The sequence below is a fragment of the Cololabis saira genome, chromosome 14, assembly GCF_033807715.1.
Source record: "Cololabis saira isolate AMF1-May2022 chromosome 14, fColSai1.1, whole genome shotgun sequence".
Classification (NCBI taxonomy): Eukaryota; Metazoa; Chordata; class Actinopteri; order Beloniformes; family Belonidae; genus Cololabis; species Cololabis saira.
The window spans coordinates 3753325-3770468 of NC_084600.1; the positions used below are offsets into that span (position 1 = coordinate 3753325).

General features: G+C 39.2%; 1 protein-coding gene across 4 annotated transcripts in view; it reads left to right on the forward strand.

Annotated features, from left to right (window-relative positions):
• Positions 1-14172, forward strand: part of gabra1 (gamma-aminobutyric acid type A receptor subunit alpha1) — a 29019-nt gene extending 14847 nt beyond the window's left edge. For all 4 annotated transcript variants that reach the window (XM_061739429.1, XM_061739432.1, XM_061739431.1 and 1 more), the window contains exons 9-10: positions 9403-9605; positions 9981-14172. In XM_061739429.1, coding sequence (XP_061595413.1) covers positions 9403-9605; positions 9981-10301 — 524 coding nt within the window. In that variant the 3' untranslated portion in view covers positions 10302-14172. The remainder of the gene's footprint in view (positions 1-9402; positions 9606-9980) is intronic.
• Positions 14173-17144: the final 2972 nt, after the last annotated feature.

A 17144-nucleotide genomic window follows, 5' to 3' on the forward strand; every position in this document is an offset into this window, starting at 1 on the left:
TGAGGGAGAGTGTGTCGTGTGTGCCACAGCTTGCTACCTGCGGTAGGCCTACTTGTCACGTGTCAGAGGGAGGGGAATGAGGATGGCCTAGATTAGATTCAAACTATCTAGGGCATGTGTGTCCCTCATGCTATCATTGCTGGTTCTGCTTCTGAGATTACATGCATATTTTGTGCAAGCAAGCATATGAGCGCAGAGACACAAACACACACGTCCGCGGCTGTATAAATAGATTTATACATTTTCATAAAGATACACACACCCGAGCATACAGCGTTGTCTATCCGCATGATTGATACACAGGCTTGGAGACAGCAGATGAATGAGGCTCTTCTCAAAGAGGTTATAATGTCAATGTAGCTGTAAATTAAATACTTAAGACAACACAAGCAGATAATCAAGATCTGTCATTGTAATCTTAAATGACAATCCTGCGATTGTCATTTAACCCTTGTGCTGTCTTCAGGTAAGGAAGGAGGAAGAGAAGAAGAGAGGAAAGAAATAAAGGAAGGAAGAATGAAAAGAAGGAAGGGAGGATGGGGGAAAGGGAAGGGAGAAAAGAAGGAAGGGAGGAAAGAAGGAAGGAAGGAAGGAAGGAAGGAAGGAAGGAAGGAAGGAAGGAAGGAAGGAAGGAAGGAAGGAAGGAAGGAAGGAAGGAAGGAAGGAAGGAAGGAAGGAAGGAAGGAAGGAAGGAAGGAAGGGAAGATGGAAGGAGAGACAAGGAGGAAAGAAGGAAGGAAGGGAAAAAAAGAAGGAAGGAAGGAAGGAAGGAAGGAAGGAAGGAAGGAAGGAAGGAAGGAAGGAAGGAAGGAAGGAAGGAAGGAAGGAAGGAAGGAAGGAAGGACAGAAGGAAGGGAAAAAAGAAGGAAGGAAGGAAGAAAGGAAGGAAGGAGGATGGGAAGAAGGAAGGAGAGAGCAGGAGGAAAGAAGGACAGTAGAATTAGGTCATTTTGACCCGAAGACAGTACAAGGGTTAAGACATACAAGACGATATTCAGCATGAAAGCCACTGCACCTTTAAGATTGAAGGGTACCAGGGGTCCTGACTTTAAAGGCATTTCATTCCCTATATAGAGTATTTTACAATGATTTATAATTTAATAGGAACATAAATAAAATAAACTACCTGGAAGAATGAAGTTGGGAATAATGCGTTACATACCATATTCATTTCATGGACTAATGACCTCTATAGATTCACTGCTGGTAATATTTACTTTGATCTAGAGATTTTTTTCTTTTTTTATGTATATTTTTTATGATGCTGAACGTATGCTGACATAAGTTCTGCCAATTTGTCAAAACCCCTGGTGTTTCTGACATATGCACAAGATGTCAGCTGGTATCAGACCACTGGTACGGCAGTCATGGCAACAGTGATTTCTGACAGCAAAAGGAGTTTCAAACATCGTCATGACGTTTTTCATATATGACCAAGCGACTGGGAGTTGTGGCTGCCGGTCGCCCGCAGAGACTGTGTCTTAAGTTTGAGACCGGCTTGCAACTATCGTATTCAACTTTTATATTTCCCTTTACAATAGGCCACAAAGTTTTATGAGCAAAGACTGAGGTTTGTTGTTGTTGCATAATGACCAGTATGAATACACCAGTGTTTAGTGGTGTTTATGGGATGCATTATTTCAACAGCTTTTATCTACATCTATAACAGAGACCAAGGGGACCCTGACACGCAGACTATGCATGTTACTACAGTAGCTGATTGAGTGCAGGGTGAATAAGGCTTTTAAAATGTGCCTTGCATTGAATGTTTTATTGTTTTTCTGCTCTTGAGAGTACTGTACATATTTGGCTGTCAAAATCTCCAGCATGATAGTCAGTTAGTCAGTAAGCTGTTCAGATTCACAGGGTTCTTTGAGTCTTCTTTCCATCTTCACTTCCACCTAGCTTCACATCATCCTCTATTATTATACCCTTAAAGTGAATAAATCAAACCAGTAATGGCGATTTCTCAGGAGGAACAGCTCACACAAGAAGGAGGTGGAGTTAAGTAAAGCGACAAACTTCACCCCTTCAAATTGTCTGCTGTGGAAAAAAACTGTAAAGACAAGGTAGAACAGTCTGTCCTGTATCCTCGTGGTATTACCACCAAAGCATGCCATCTATTCACACTTTATTCATTTCTTTTAAACTTTGAAGCAGTAATGGGAAACAATACTAAGTATAAACAAACAGTTACTGTTATACTAGCTGTTTTCCGATCAATACAGATGTGACCAGCTGTCCAAAGTTGACGTAGAAGCAGCATTAAAGTGATAAAATGTAGCCCTGAAAAACTCTGTTTGAGTTACATTATGTGACAATGAAGCAAAACCTCTGCAGTTAATATTTTTCCTAAAGCCTGCCCTGCAGATGAATAGGCAATTTAAAAACCCAGCAGTGGGTAAAGTTATCCTATTTATCACTGTGCCGATTAAGAGGCTGATTAGTTTATAGCTATTTCTGTGTTGAAGAAAACTGATAGCAATTTTTTTTTCCTCCTTTTACAACCAACAGGAAAATAGAAAGGTATAGCCAGCGATGGCACTTTTTCTTCTTTCCACCCTCCCCCTCCCTCCCCGCTGCTCTGTCTCTGAGCTGTCAGGGACAGCAGTGCTCGGAGGATTAGCTTGCTTCCATCTCTCCTCTTTAGAAGCGATTGGCTGGGTATTTATTGGTTCTCCCATGATGCCGTTTAATGTGTCTGCTCATTAAGGAATAACACCTTGTGAGCGAGCTGGTGTGTAAACTGCAACCCGGGTGTGCATGTGCAAATGTTTATTGACATACACAAGCTCACACATTTGTACACTAACGTGAGCGCGTCTCACTTGTGTGTTTGTTTTCTACATGCGCGCATGCTGCTTGTGTGCAAATGTGAGCATTTATATTCATGATCACTCATTGATCACCGCCCCCCCCAACACCCCTAACCTCCCGGACACAGACGGGGCGAACAGCTGCCTTTTTAATCTAGGTGTGCTGCAAGTCCCTACCTGGTAAAAGGGAGTTCTTCCTCTCCATATTTGTTCTATTCCATTTTCATACAAACAGGCATTAAGAAATACAACTAGAAAATTTCAGGAAATTTTGATATGGGCATGCCCTACTGCCCATTCGTCCCCTCTCGCTGCTTTGGTTTGGGGCTGTAGTGGTTGTGTTCAGGGTGGTTCTATGTCAGTTTGAAGTGTTTACGGTTGTATTTCATTCATTCCTGTGCTCCCAATAGTTATTAATGGTGCGCGCTTTTTGGCGTCTAGCGTCCCCACGGTAACGCTTTTGACTGAGAAAAGTAATGCCCATCAAGGCACGATGGAGACGCATCTAACGATGTATGCCGTGTATGGGTGCACGTTCCGGTTCAGACTACGTTAACGGATAGGTTTTTTATTCACCGTGGTAAAAAACCCCATCCGAATGAATGGGGCCATTTGGCATGGATTTTGACATAAAATTTCCTTAAATCACAGCTTCATGAAATTTGAATATGTTGAAGTCCACAGAGTGCCGAGTCGGGAAACATTTGTATGATGTCTCTACGATAACCTGTTGCCTAGCAACAAGCGTCCAAAGTCAAATACAATGATGATAAATTGGGCTGCATTGAACTGGAGTATAATTGGTTTGGACTGGAGTGTATGTAGTTGCACCTCAATTTTCCAGTTGGGATAAACCACAAAACTGAGATAGAGATCGAAATACTTCAGGTCAACTGATACATCGGGACTTGACTTGAGTAGAATGGAATTGACTTGGATTGAACTGGATTGGATTGGTTTGGACTGGATGGCGTTGACTGCAGTACCGTGTGCTAATGCACTGTAACATGTTTTTGTTTTTGTGTGCCAGCGTAATCTCAGATCTTGTGTCGGCGCAGTCATTGGATTGTTCGTCTGACAACGTGTCACTTTGTTTCTTCATTTATGTAAGGATGATTTAGTGATGCTGAATGTAATGTATTTCCGAGTAATGCTTCCATGAGGCTAGGGTTATTGATAAGGCATGAATAAATGAGTGCCTGCAGCATCGTGGGGATGTTGGTAGACATGCAACAAAGACAGCTTCATACTTGGAACTAGGTGAAGGGAGGTAAAGAAGAATTTTGACAACTTTCCAAACACTGGTAAAGTGTATTCACTCTGAAGCTTGTAAAGAGGGAATAAACTTTATCAATGTTTGATAAATTGTCATTTTACGTATTTTCTTTAAGACTGAGCTCCACCTCGCCGGTGGCGAAGAGCATCTCTGAATGCACAACACCGGAACCTGCAGCGTGGGAGTGAGAGGGGCAGGGTAACGGCCCCTTTCGGGCGGGGGAGAGGTTTGTCCCTCAAGACTCCTCTCCCTGGCCCTGCCCCTTCTCAACCTTTCCCCGACCCTGCACCTAACCTGGGCCTTGCTGATTGGGCCGGAGCTTCAGGAGCTGCATGCTGGCCTGCGGTCCCCACCCCCGGTCATCCGTTGCTGCTTCCACCTGCCTGCTGTGCTGTTGACGTCCCTGACCCCACAGTCTGGCCCTCGGCAGGAGAGTCCCCCCCTTATGAGCCTGGTCCTGCTCAAGGTTTCTTCCCTCCTAAAGGGGAGTTTTTCTTGCCACTGTTTGGCTTAAGGTTTTTCTCCCATTATGGGAGTTTTTACCTGCCATTGTTGATGTAATAATTGCTCGGGGGTTTATGTTCATGTTCTGGGTCTCTGGAAAGCGTCTAGAGACAACTTTTGTTGGATTAGATGCTATATAAATAAAATGGAATTGAATTGAACCTGCGGTTGAGTGCAAAAACATCGCATCTTTACGAAACCCCCATCAATGTCTTTAAAGTAAAAGCCTTTTCATTATTCAGGTGTGAGTGTGACGCCATTACACTTAATAAGCAGCATCTTTATTCTTGTCTGCCCTTTTTTGTTCAGGTGTGTTGTGGGCAAACATCAAAAATAGTTTCTTAAATAACTAATTTATAGCATTGCAAAGTGATTTTCCTCATGCAATGAAGAAGCGGGACAGAAGCAGAGAGAAATGTTCATGCACCCTCACCCTCTCTCCAGATACGCTAGCAGTTCATCTTCTGGCCTTAGATTGGACAGATTTGATCAAAACTGGCATTCAAAGTTGGCAGTCGTGGACTTAAGTCTTAAAGAACCAAAAACGAAATCACAAGAAAGATCTGTATAAATAATAAAGCAGTTCCTTTGCACCTCATTCAAAGAAATCTTTTGACTTATAGTGGAAAAAAAATGTATAGCTGCAGAGCCTTTTAATTTATTTTTAGCCATGCCCGGAACAATTTATATTCTGATCTGCAGCCTTTTACGGCGGAGCATTAATTGTCTACTGGATTGATGGCCTTAAATCAAATTTCTAAAAGCTTTAGCTTACTCTGACAGAAACTTATTAGAGAAGTGAACTTTTTTTGCCCTACATTTCCCTAAATGAATCTCTTGAGCTTTATACTTATTTGTGTAGTCATATCATAGTTGGGCACGATTTCAGCACTACTTCTCCAACATAAACCTTCCCTCTTTTATATGACTTTCATTACATCTAATTCATTGCCCCAAATTTGCTGTATTACGCCATCTTTCTTGTTATGTCGCCAGTGTTTATCTCTTACCCTGTATGTGTGAGTCTTGTGAAGTGTTAATGTAAATAAAAAGCAAAACCTTGTTAGAAAACATGTAGACATGCATCATATATATCAAGTGTCAGTGCTTGTCCACATAGCTAATGGAGTAGAACCAAATCTCAAGAATTGAGTTAAACCACTATTAATCCAGTAAGAACTTTCCAGATCAGTGGCTCTGTTCATTAACAGCCTTCAAAGCCTCAAGTCTGTTCGTTACAACACGTCAAATAGAGTCATTTAAGAGCAGCTCCGGAGTCATGTTCTAATGAACCAGCTTGCTAGTGTTCAAAATGATTCTTAAACAGGCCCATCGCCAGGCAGACGCAAAGAGTGTTGTGGGGGGGTCGCCCTCCCTTGAGGTGGAAAACACACCTCGGCCTTTTTAGCAGTCGCTCGCTCCCACCTACACAGCTTAATTCAGCTTTATTTATGTCACTTTTACAGGGAAAAAAACAACTAAAGTGCTTTTACTGTTTCACACATGAATGCAGATGATCGTAAACAATTACACACACACACACACACACACACACATACACACACAGCCATCAAATCTATTAATGTATGAAATGGGTAGGGCAAACAACTCCTTCTTTGAGATCAAATCCATGGATAATTTCAAGTTTTAGCACTCCCCGCTACCCTCCATCCACCCTCTTTTTTTTTTTTCCTCTTGTGGTATTAACATACTGCAGTAGATGGAATACTTGTTTCCATGACAACAGAGATTGTCAAACACAGTAAATATGTGCGATATCGAGCATCAAAGCTCTTTTGTAAGGACTTGTGTAATACCCAGTGGTTCTGCCTTCATCCTCTACAACAACAAAAAAAAAGGAAAAACTGATCTACTGGTAAACACTGTGTCATACAGGACAGACGGCAATCTGGCCTCACTCCTAATTTATCACATATACTGTTATGAGGACTGCTTACATCCACGCAGTAATGGAACCTAAGCCCCCGAAACGTGCGAGATTAAACATTCAGAGCATCAAATACCGCTGGTGGCGTCTTTTAGATTATAGCTTGGCTTTAAATTGACTGGAATGCAGTCAAGTCTGTCATCGAGAGACACCAGACAGACACCGACTATTTTTTTTATGCCTAAAACAAAGCATAGCAGTCAGTTTATGGAAATGTTTTTTGGATTTTTCAACAACATCACTTTTGCATCAGACTGCTACTTGCTTCCACATACGGAGATCTAACTTTATAACAGTTGTAGGTCATGACTGAGAAGTCATAAATACTTCACCGTCCACCCCCACAAAACAAAACAAGGGCGGGGCTGAAAGTGAAATAACAATCCCACACAAGTTGATGCCAGAAATTCACAAACAATGACCTTCTCCCACCAACATCCCTCCTTATGAGCACTTTGAGGGGAATAATTAGTGTCACTCTCAAATGATTCCCCATCATTTGTAACACATTAATGCCATCAAAGGATTTGTGCACAAACATTAATACATGACAGAGCATCACCTTCAGTTGCCATGGATTCCCATAACAATATATCAGGAAACTGCACGATGGCCTACTTAGCACTTGGTGCAGTGCAGAACATGGATTCTGTGATATATCAAACCTGCATCAAGGAATACATCATGTTATAATAGTTGTTATTCAAAACCACATCCTCTTGCGCGTATTTGACTGTCACTGTCGGTAAAGTCTATGCCGTCCAGTTCCATCTGCTTAATCACGTTTATGGACGTGTGCCTTGTTTCTTCACACAAAATAATTTGAAAAGTCATAATAATCAACAATAATTTGCATCACAGTAAATGGATTTGACCTTCTATTATGATAATATGCTTTATATCTCGAGTGAACATCACAAACGTTACCATGAACCATCTTCTTCTTGCGATGACGATCCAGTGAATGCATCAAAACATTTCTGACTTAGTGATGACCAAAGACCCATAATTAATGGGCTCTCAGAAAAGAGGACACAATAATCATCCTTTATGGTTCAAGCCACAGCTCCCAGTCGGCGGTGGCAAAAGCATGTGAAAAGAGAGTGGGAGGATGACAAGCCTGTGATTCATCACTTACCACTTCACCAGAACAGAGGAGGAATTAAAAAGAAAATACATAAATCCAAAATGGACACATGTAATCATTAAGCCCTAGCTGCTTCTGCTTCTTGGAGGTGGTGGACAGAATGACACAACCCTCTGATTGGTGAGAAAATATACATACAGCACTATATTACCCTTGATCTCCTGTTATACAAAAACATTTATCCACATAAAGCATGTAAATAAGGGAGTATTTTATAAACCTTTTGTTTTTAGCTCTTGGTTTTAGCTTTCCTTCCTGTTAGTTCAAAGTGAATTGGTGAATTAGCAGCTTAATGCTAATGGTGCACCACATTATTACACATTATTATGATTATATATGCCTTGACCCACTTACTCTACTGCTACACTGTGTCTCATCGCAGCTTCCAGTAGCTGATGTTATAGTTTAACATTTTCCATCAGTTGACACAGAGTGTGTCTTGTGTCAACTCATTTTAGTTCAAAATTCCCCCACGCAGTGTTATGGACAAAAAAAGCTGTTTCAGTACTCACTTTACCGTACCTGCAGTCAAACTTGGCTCTGACTTACGACAGAATTTGTGCTAGTCACGTGGTTCCCATGTGCAACATGTTGCACACAACTAAGGCTAATGCGTACAACCACATAGTGAGACATGAGCTGTTCCTTCAATGGAAATATCCTGCACTCTGAATCAGTGGGGCAGGTCCAATTCAAGGAGAGGGAGAGCACGTTTTCCTGCTTTCAACCATCAACAACAACTCTTGGACCATCTGCAACTTCTTGAAATATATCTATGAACCTCCATGTAGCACCCTATAATGTAATAATTTCCTGAAAATGTAATAACGCCTGAAAATATAATAAAATTTGCACTTAACTCAATCAAAAATGTAATAAATTCCAATAATGTAATAACTTCACCAATAATGTAATAAAATATCCTGACTGATATTGTAATAACATTTTTACCGATAATGTTATACCTTATTACATTATTAGGAATTTATTACATTTTCAGGTGGGTCTTCTTTTTTTTTCCAAAACTGATAATGTAATACTTGACAAATAATGTAATATATATGTTCATTTTGAGTCCAGAGTTCTACATTTTGTGTTTTAAGTATCTAAGAACGTTATATACACTGGATTTGAAACACCAGAATGACTATTGGGTTAAATTGCAGACTTTGAGTACCATGTAATAAATTCCCAATAATGTAATAAGGTATTACATTATTGGTAAAAATGTTATTACAATATCCACCAGGATATTTTATTACATTATTGGGGAAGTTATTACATTATTGGGTTTTATTACATTTTCGATTGAGTTAAGTGCAAATTTTATGACATTTTCAGGCGTTATTACATTCTCAGAAAATTATTACATTATAGGGTGCTACAAAGGGGCAGGTCCAATTCAAGGAGAGGGCACATTTTCCTGCTTTCAACCATCAACAACAACTCTTGGACCATCTGCAACTTCTTGAAATATATCTATGAACCTCCACATTTGTGAAATTATTAAAAGCAGAATTTATCAGTGGTCAACATTATTCAAGTAAAAAGTCCATGTCCAATGTCTCTTGGTTTCTATGCAACGTTTGTATTTCAAGTCAACAGTAAACTCATGGCTTTAATGGTTAACCTCTCTTTTGAATCATTTTCCAATAGGTCAAGCTGTATTTTTTGAGTATTTCCATTAATGTTTCACATGTGTGTCTTGCAGGAGTGACCACTGTGCTGACCATGACCACTCTCAGTATCAGTGCCAGGAACTCTCTCCCAAAAGTGGCTTATGCCACGGCCATGGACTGGTTTATTGCCGTCTGCTACGCCTTCGTCTTCTCGGCCCTTATTGAGTTTGCCACCGTGAACTACTTCACTAAGAGAGGTTACGCTTGGGATGGAAAGAGTGTGGTGCCCGAGAAGGTAGTTCTATTTGATTTTCTCACTCACATTTAGCTGTTGCCAGAAGCTCATCAAATAGAAAATGCAATTTTAGTAGTGTGTCATAAACAGTGATCATTTTGTTCATCTTCCGCTTTCTGCCCCACTTGTCTCCGCTGCAGTTAGCGGCACCATAATCTCCAGTTATTTGGGAAGAAACAGAGCCCTGTGATAATTCTTAGATTACTGAGATGAATGCTAATTTTTTGTAGTAATTCTTTAAAGGGTACAATAAGCAGCTTTAAACAAGTGTCTTACGCAGTAATCCAATGTAAGAATTCAAGCTGCAATGACTCATGTAAATTGATCTCTTTTGCTTTTTCCCCCAAATTCTTTCCCCCCAATAACTGCAATCAGCAAAAGAAGAAGAAGGAGTCTCTCCTGAAGAAGAACAACACCACAGCCTACCCAACTGCCACCGCTACGCCCTTCGCCCCCAACCCCGCCAGGAACCCTGGATTGGCCACAATTGCCAAAAGCGCCCCCCCACCCCCAGATGAGCCCAAGGAGGAGCCAAAGCCCAAGCCCCCCGAGGCCAAGAAGACCTTTAACAGTGTGAGCAAGATAGACAGGATTGCCAGAATAGCCTTCCCTCTGCTCTTTGGAACCTTTAACTTGGTCTACTGGGCAACCTACTTGAATAAGAAGCCCAAATTGCAGGGGATGGGTCACACCTAATTCATGTTTCACCCCTTTTAAATTCAATGTTCTTTCATTTTCTTTGTTATTCCTCTTACTTAAAAGTATTTATTTTGAGATAAACATTGTGTCCATGCGGGTTTGAATTCCCAGTTGTTACATTGCTTCTATGTTTACCTAAATTTTGAGGATTTTGAAGAAACAAAATATGAGAAAAAAAAAAAGATATGTAATAATACAAACTTTTGGAAGGGTGTTTGTTCAGGTCTAAGATGATGCTATAAAATGCTACTATAAATATCTAGCCAACAGAATGCTATTCTACCACTTCACATAGCCCACATTTGTTAAGGGGCTGCTGTTTCCGTTTTCTTTGTCCTTTTTTCTTCTTTTATTTTTTCCTTTCTGGTTCGGCGTCACAGGCACTGTAAAAGGCACTTGTGTAAATGCATGGGTAGGGCATTTTATTATTTTCATTTTATTTGATCAAAATACAGATCGGCATTGACTGCTGGCTTATTTTATTTGCTCTGCTCATACTCGTTCAAAAGAAATCTCTTCCATTAACCGTAGATGTTTTAGGACATCATGACATTCTTCAAGGTATTTTAGGTTTTCTGCAATAGCAATAAAACATGTCTCGGTGGACACTGTTTATTTAGAGATCAAAATATTAAGTTCCATCATCCCTGTACTCAGCATTGAAAATATATTGATTTCCTTTGTCAGCATTGTAAATATTATCGGATGTCAGAAATGTCTATATTATGTTGAAACTTTGCAAAGTGTAACTAAAGGGTATGTTACCTGAATCCATGATAACACAATCTTTTTATTCAATTTTTTTTTCTCTCTTTATGATACCTTCCACAAAAGAACAAATAATATATATTGGTCTAATTCATGCTTAAGTGACTGTTTCTCACCAAATTAACATTCCCACTCAAAGCTGCTTTCACACTGAAGTTAAATATTATTCAAAGGTGCATTTGTGCACACACTAACGGCATCAACGGCAACAACATCATAACTGGTATACACTGAGATCGGCTAGTTGTACGCAAGAATGTGAACTCATCTCAAATCCTGGAGTGCATTTTACATTTAGAAATTAAACGTGTCATTTGTTTAATTTTGTTTGGAATATTTTATTTATTTAGTTACCCATTTATTTTTTTTCCCTTTTTTTTCTTCCTTCTGGCTTTTGACTATTTATGGTGGGGCCTACTTTGCCAAACCACCATATGTAGGAAAGTTGAGTTTTGTGTCAGTTCTAAAGTGGTTGGGCACATTGAGACGGTGGAGAAGTGCCTTTTCCATTTTCAGAGTTGCAGCCGTGATGGCTCTGACTTTGTGGATTGGTGGCGCATCTGTATTTTCCATCCCACTGTGTCCGCTGATCATGTTTACCACACTTCCATCTCCATTGGGTCGAGAAAATCGAGACAAAACAACTCAGAAAGTACCAGCTACACTGCCTTCAGTATCACATGCCCGTTTGGAGTCATTTGTTGCTGCTTGTTGGTGAGCAACGGCGAGAGAGACAGGGACAGAGAGAGAGAGGGACAAAGAGAAAAAAGACGTTGAGTTAAAGTGGCACTGTAATCTTATGTTTGCCGGCGCTGTGTGTTTCTCACAGAGGACTTGTCTTGTAGTTCTATGATAGTGACGAAGACGAATATATTTTTGTAGCATGATGTCAATCCCTCTTCCGATAAAAACCAACAGAAACTAAAGTGAAAATTAATGGGGTTTTTTTGGTTTCTTTGTTTTCTTGCCTTGAACATTGCTTGCTTCCTTTTGCTTCTTTTAACTCTTAAAAAAAAAGAAAAATCACACTTTTTAGGAAATGCATCTTCTTCTCTGATGTGGCACGTAAAGGTTTCTGAACAGTCCATTTTAAATTACGTTAATGTAGCAATATCAATTAGCAAGGGCTTTTCTTAGGACCTGAACCTGACACTCAGTCTGGGAGCGATATCCATCTGTAGCTTTACAACGACCAGTCTGTACTTGTAGTTTCATCTGAGCGCTGTACATGATAATTAAGATATTCTACTTCTGTTCAGTTAAAGGTAACAGGCCTTGCATTGTCCAACCATCTCGGGTTCTGAAAGTCTTTGGCTCCCGCTCTAACTCCCTCTTTGACAGCGTCAGCAGTTAGAGGTGCACCAGACCACTTCCATGGATTCTCAGTGTGTTCCCCTGAATATGTTTTACAAGCGTTGTACAGGTCAAAAAAAAAGAAGCATATTAGAAGTGGGAAGAGTTTTCTGTGTATTATTAGGATCAGGGTGAATAGACGATGCTGTTACCAGAGAGAAACCAAGGAAGAGATTAGAGCTTGTTGCTGTTGTTATTATTTGCATTATCTTTATGACCAATACTGAATCTATCTCCAAATGGAAGACGACGTAACGAGCATATGCAAGCGGTCTACTGTTCACAGCCACTTAATCTACAAGCAGAGAGTCAAGGAACTGTAAAGTTTAGGGTGAAGAGTTGTATAAATATATTTGAATTCTAAACTATTGTATGTATGTTTATTATCATGAAAAAAAAATAGATATATACATATGTAAAATACATAATGCATACAGTATTTGATTCTATTAATGAAGATATTAGCTAAGATGATGATGATTATCGTTTGTTTTATCAACCTATTGTTATGCATTTTGCACATTTAGAAGACAATTGCATTACATTTATGTAGTAAGCTTTGTGCTATGCAAGGACAGCTTTGAACCACATCACTGACCTTCTTCTTCTCCCTCATCCAGCTTCAGATTTACAAGCTACCAAGAAAAAAGAAATACATTTAAAAAAAAAAAAAAACTTGCTTAGCTTTTCTATCAGCTGCACATCCATGAGCATCCCCCCCCTCCCCCTCCTCCTCCCATCCATGGCTATACAGGGTGACATGAACGAAAACAGTAGATTTTGTTTATCCTTTGTTTTGCGCTTTGATTTTGTGTGGGTTGAAGGGGGGTAATGGCTTTCATTGTTGACTGCACTTTTTCTCCAGAGGCGTGTAATTGAGCAGAAAGTCCGGGAACAAAACTAAAAACAGCATGTTTTGTTCAGCTCTCGAGCTCGTTTGTTCATGTGAAGATGGAGACAGGTGAAAATAGGACTTTGCTAAAAGGGTCGTTTTTGTTTCTTCTTTGCTTTTTCCGGAGCTCAGTGATAGTAAAAAAGGTGCGACTTTAGGAGACTTTCGGTTTTGACAGAGTAAAAAGTGAATTTTGTACTGAAGATCTCTGCTGGAAGCATCTTTGCTAAGCCCCCTATCTTGTACCTCAAGCAGGATGGAACAAAGGCTAAAGACCATTTACAAATACTTTTGAGCCAGGTCTGCTTTTGCTACATTTATAATGCTCCACAGAGAGAATGTGAATATGAGTCACAGTGCAATCATGAGCTTCCAACTTTCCCCTTCACACCCGGGCAGTTCATTCATGTAAATAACACATAGGTAGTCACACGAGTCATTTATGTTGTTTGATGCGAGGTCCATTGCAGTTCTCAGCAGCTCTTGCTTTCCAACACTGAGTCTTTGGTTATTCCTAGATACCTACTGGAGTTTTCTTGTATTTTTATCGAGCAAAATATGTTCTGATTTTCACTAAGATGTAAAGAAAAAAAAAAAATTTTCTAAAGCACAAAATTTGATTAGGGTAAGAGGAATTGACTGTATCCATAAACACACATACCAAACGCACACGAGCTCACATATACACACACAGTACAGTACATATATGCTGGTAGTCGAGTGAAACTGGTAAAGGGTTGTGGCTGACGTAGACGAAATGGTAAACCTTCTGTAAATGTTTTCTTTTGTTTCTTTTGGTTATGATACAGCCCTGTAAAATCTGATTCTCTGCATTAGTCTTTAAATAAAAAGAAAACAAAGTAACGGTGTGCGTCCAGTGGATCATCAAATGAAGAATAATACGCATGAATCTCTTTTTGATTATAAGCTATGAGTTTGAAGTTCACCATATACATCACAGACATCCATGAAGAAACTCACAAAGCACATGTTTTACATGTAGAAGATTGAAAGAGGGTTAAAAATATTGAAAAAGGTCTACTAGGAAAGATAAATAAATCAAATACATTATTATTTGAAGGCCTGGAATTGCCTGAGTGGCCTGAAAAACCTGACTGAAAGCAGGTCCTCTTGAAAACCGAGATTAATGGTTGACTTGCTGAGGAGAATCATTTTGCACACTGAAGAACAAAAGTTGAGTAAAAAAACGGTCCCCAAAGTTTGACAATTATTCAATTATTTTGATAGATAAACACACATTACAATTTTTCATTTTAATGTTCGATCATTCTTATTTTCATTCATTTATTTTCAAAGATAATAATAATGCAGGCAGCATGGTGGCTTGGTAGTCAGCACTGTTGCATCACAGCAATAAATGTCCCGGTTTGGATCCTGGCAAGGGCCTTTCTGTGTGGAGTTTGCATGTGTTCTCTCTGTACACCTCCCTCCACGTTTATCACGTTAGCCGCTGGCTCTAAATTGCTCATAAGAGCGATGATCTAAGTACGCATGTTGTTTGTCTGTATGTGTCCCTGCTACTGGCAAACTATTCAGGGTGAACCAGCTCCAGGAGATCCCTGTAACCCTGACGACCAGTTCTGGAGTTGAGGGGGGATGAGGGGGGATGGCTCCCCCCCTGAAATAAAAACGGTCCAAATCATCCCCCCTGTAAAACTGCCATCCCTTATGTCATTTCATCAATGAATTCAACATTTAGAGTCATCACCAGAAAAATAACTTATTTGACCATTTTCACCTGTGTCAAGTAAATTTTCATTTGAAATAAGTAGAAAAATCTGCCAAAAGCAAAAAATCTTTTTCCAGTGGCAGATTTTTCTACTTATTTTAAGTGAAAATCTACTTGAAACAGGTGAAAATTGTTGTGTTTTGATGTATTTGATGTAAGCCCAGTGGATATTTAAAGCTTACAGAAGGCTGCATTTAACTGCTGCTATGTCATTCCTGCAGTATTTCTGCAGGTGTTTTGTTCAGTGCTATTATTTGTAATATATTATATTATTTGTAATCAGCACAAATTATCTGTCCCCATATGATAAAATCCACCATCCCCCCTGATTTTATTTTTACAACTCGAGTTCTGCTGACGACGAATGAGCAAGTGTGGATAATGATTAGATAGATGGACGGATGATAACGCAGGATAGTTGGTCCCATCTGTTTTAAACTTTAAATATGAATTGCTCTTCATGGATTTACATAGAGATTTGTTGGAATTTTCAACTTTTTTTTTCGTGTGAAATAAGTTCTATCTTACGTTCCCACTGTCTGCCAGAATATTCAGCAACCTGTCTTAATCCAGGTCTGTTGCCAGGTCTTCCTGCAATAACTATTTTGCATTTGCCAGTAACAAAATAGCTTTTAAATCTGTAAAATAGTAAAAGAAATTATGGATTTTCAGTCAAATTTCGCTCATGTAAGAATTGCGCTTCCATGTACTCACCCGAATCTGAATTTGTTTATACAATACAGGAAAAAAATGGCCATGAAGCTTGAAACAAGAAATTAATTAATTATGCATTCAATTAATCAAAATTATACTTTCTTCTGCTGAGAAACAAAACAAACAAACACAAATAATTTAAAAAAAATGTGAGTTGTTTGTCCTTTAAATGTCAACAGAGGCTTTTCACCCAACTATCATTAGTATCATTAGTAGAAACTAACATTTCTGACATTAGCTCGTGGCCTTTCTTCACCAAGTTTCCATTTCTTTGTTTAATTAAGTATTTTTTGTGGATGTGCTGCCTACTTCAATTTCCTCAACAAGGTTTCAAAGGGACTTAAGTGTGGTATTCGAGTACCTCATTCTATAACCTTCAAACTTTATCTCCTTGAGCCGGTCGGTGATGGATTTGCGAGCGTTGCTGAGGTTAATTGTCCAGTTCAATTTGCAATTCAGCTCAAACTTTTGAGGAGATATGTCATTGGAAATGTTAGAATACAGATAAATATTCAAGTTGTGAACCAAACAAGGACCTTTTCTGAACACTGCCATGTAAACAGTATTTTTGGATTATTTCGCGAAGAATAAAGTCATATTCAGAGAGTATATGGATCTCATGCCCAGTGTGAAGACATGAACAGACAGGACTGTCTCAGAATATTAGAATATTGTGATAAAGTCCTTTATTTTCTGTAATGCAAAAATGTCATACATTCTGGATTCATTACAAATCAACTGAAATATTGCAAGCCTTTTATTATTTTAATATTGCTGATCATGGCTTACAGCTTAAGAAAACGCAAATATCCTATCTCAAAAAATTAGAATATTCTGGGAATCTTAATCTTAAACTGTAAGCCATAATCAGCAATATTAAAATAATAAAAGGCTTGCAATATTTCAGTTGATTTGTAATGAATCCAGAACGTATGACATTTTTTTTTAAATTGCATTACAGAAAATAAAGAACTTTATCACAATATTCTAATTTTCTGAGACAGTCCTGTACGTTAATCGCATCATTTTAACACCATTATGCAGCCTGTAATATTCACTGTTCTGTTTTGATAACAAAAGTACAACAAAAGTAATACTTCAAGTCTGATGCACATGTTCTTTTGATTAGTCGGTTATCTCTGAGCCACCAAAAAAGTAATTCAATCAGTCTATATATTGTAACTTATCATTTTCTCCTTGCTGGTTCTGCTCGTCTCCTGCCACTTCTGCTCACAAACCTCCCCGTCATCCAAGCCTTCTCCCACATGAGACTTCAGGTGCAGGGGAACATGTGCTTCTTCCTTAAAAGCATGTGAGCTGCCAAGCCCTGAGAGTGTTATGTAACAAAGCTGCTTCTCTCTGG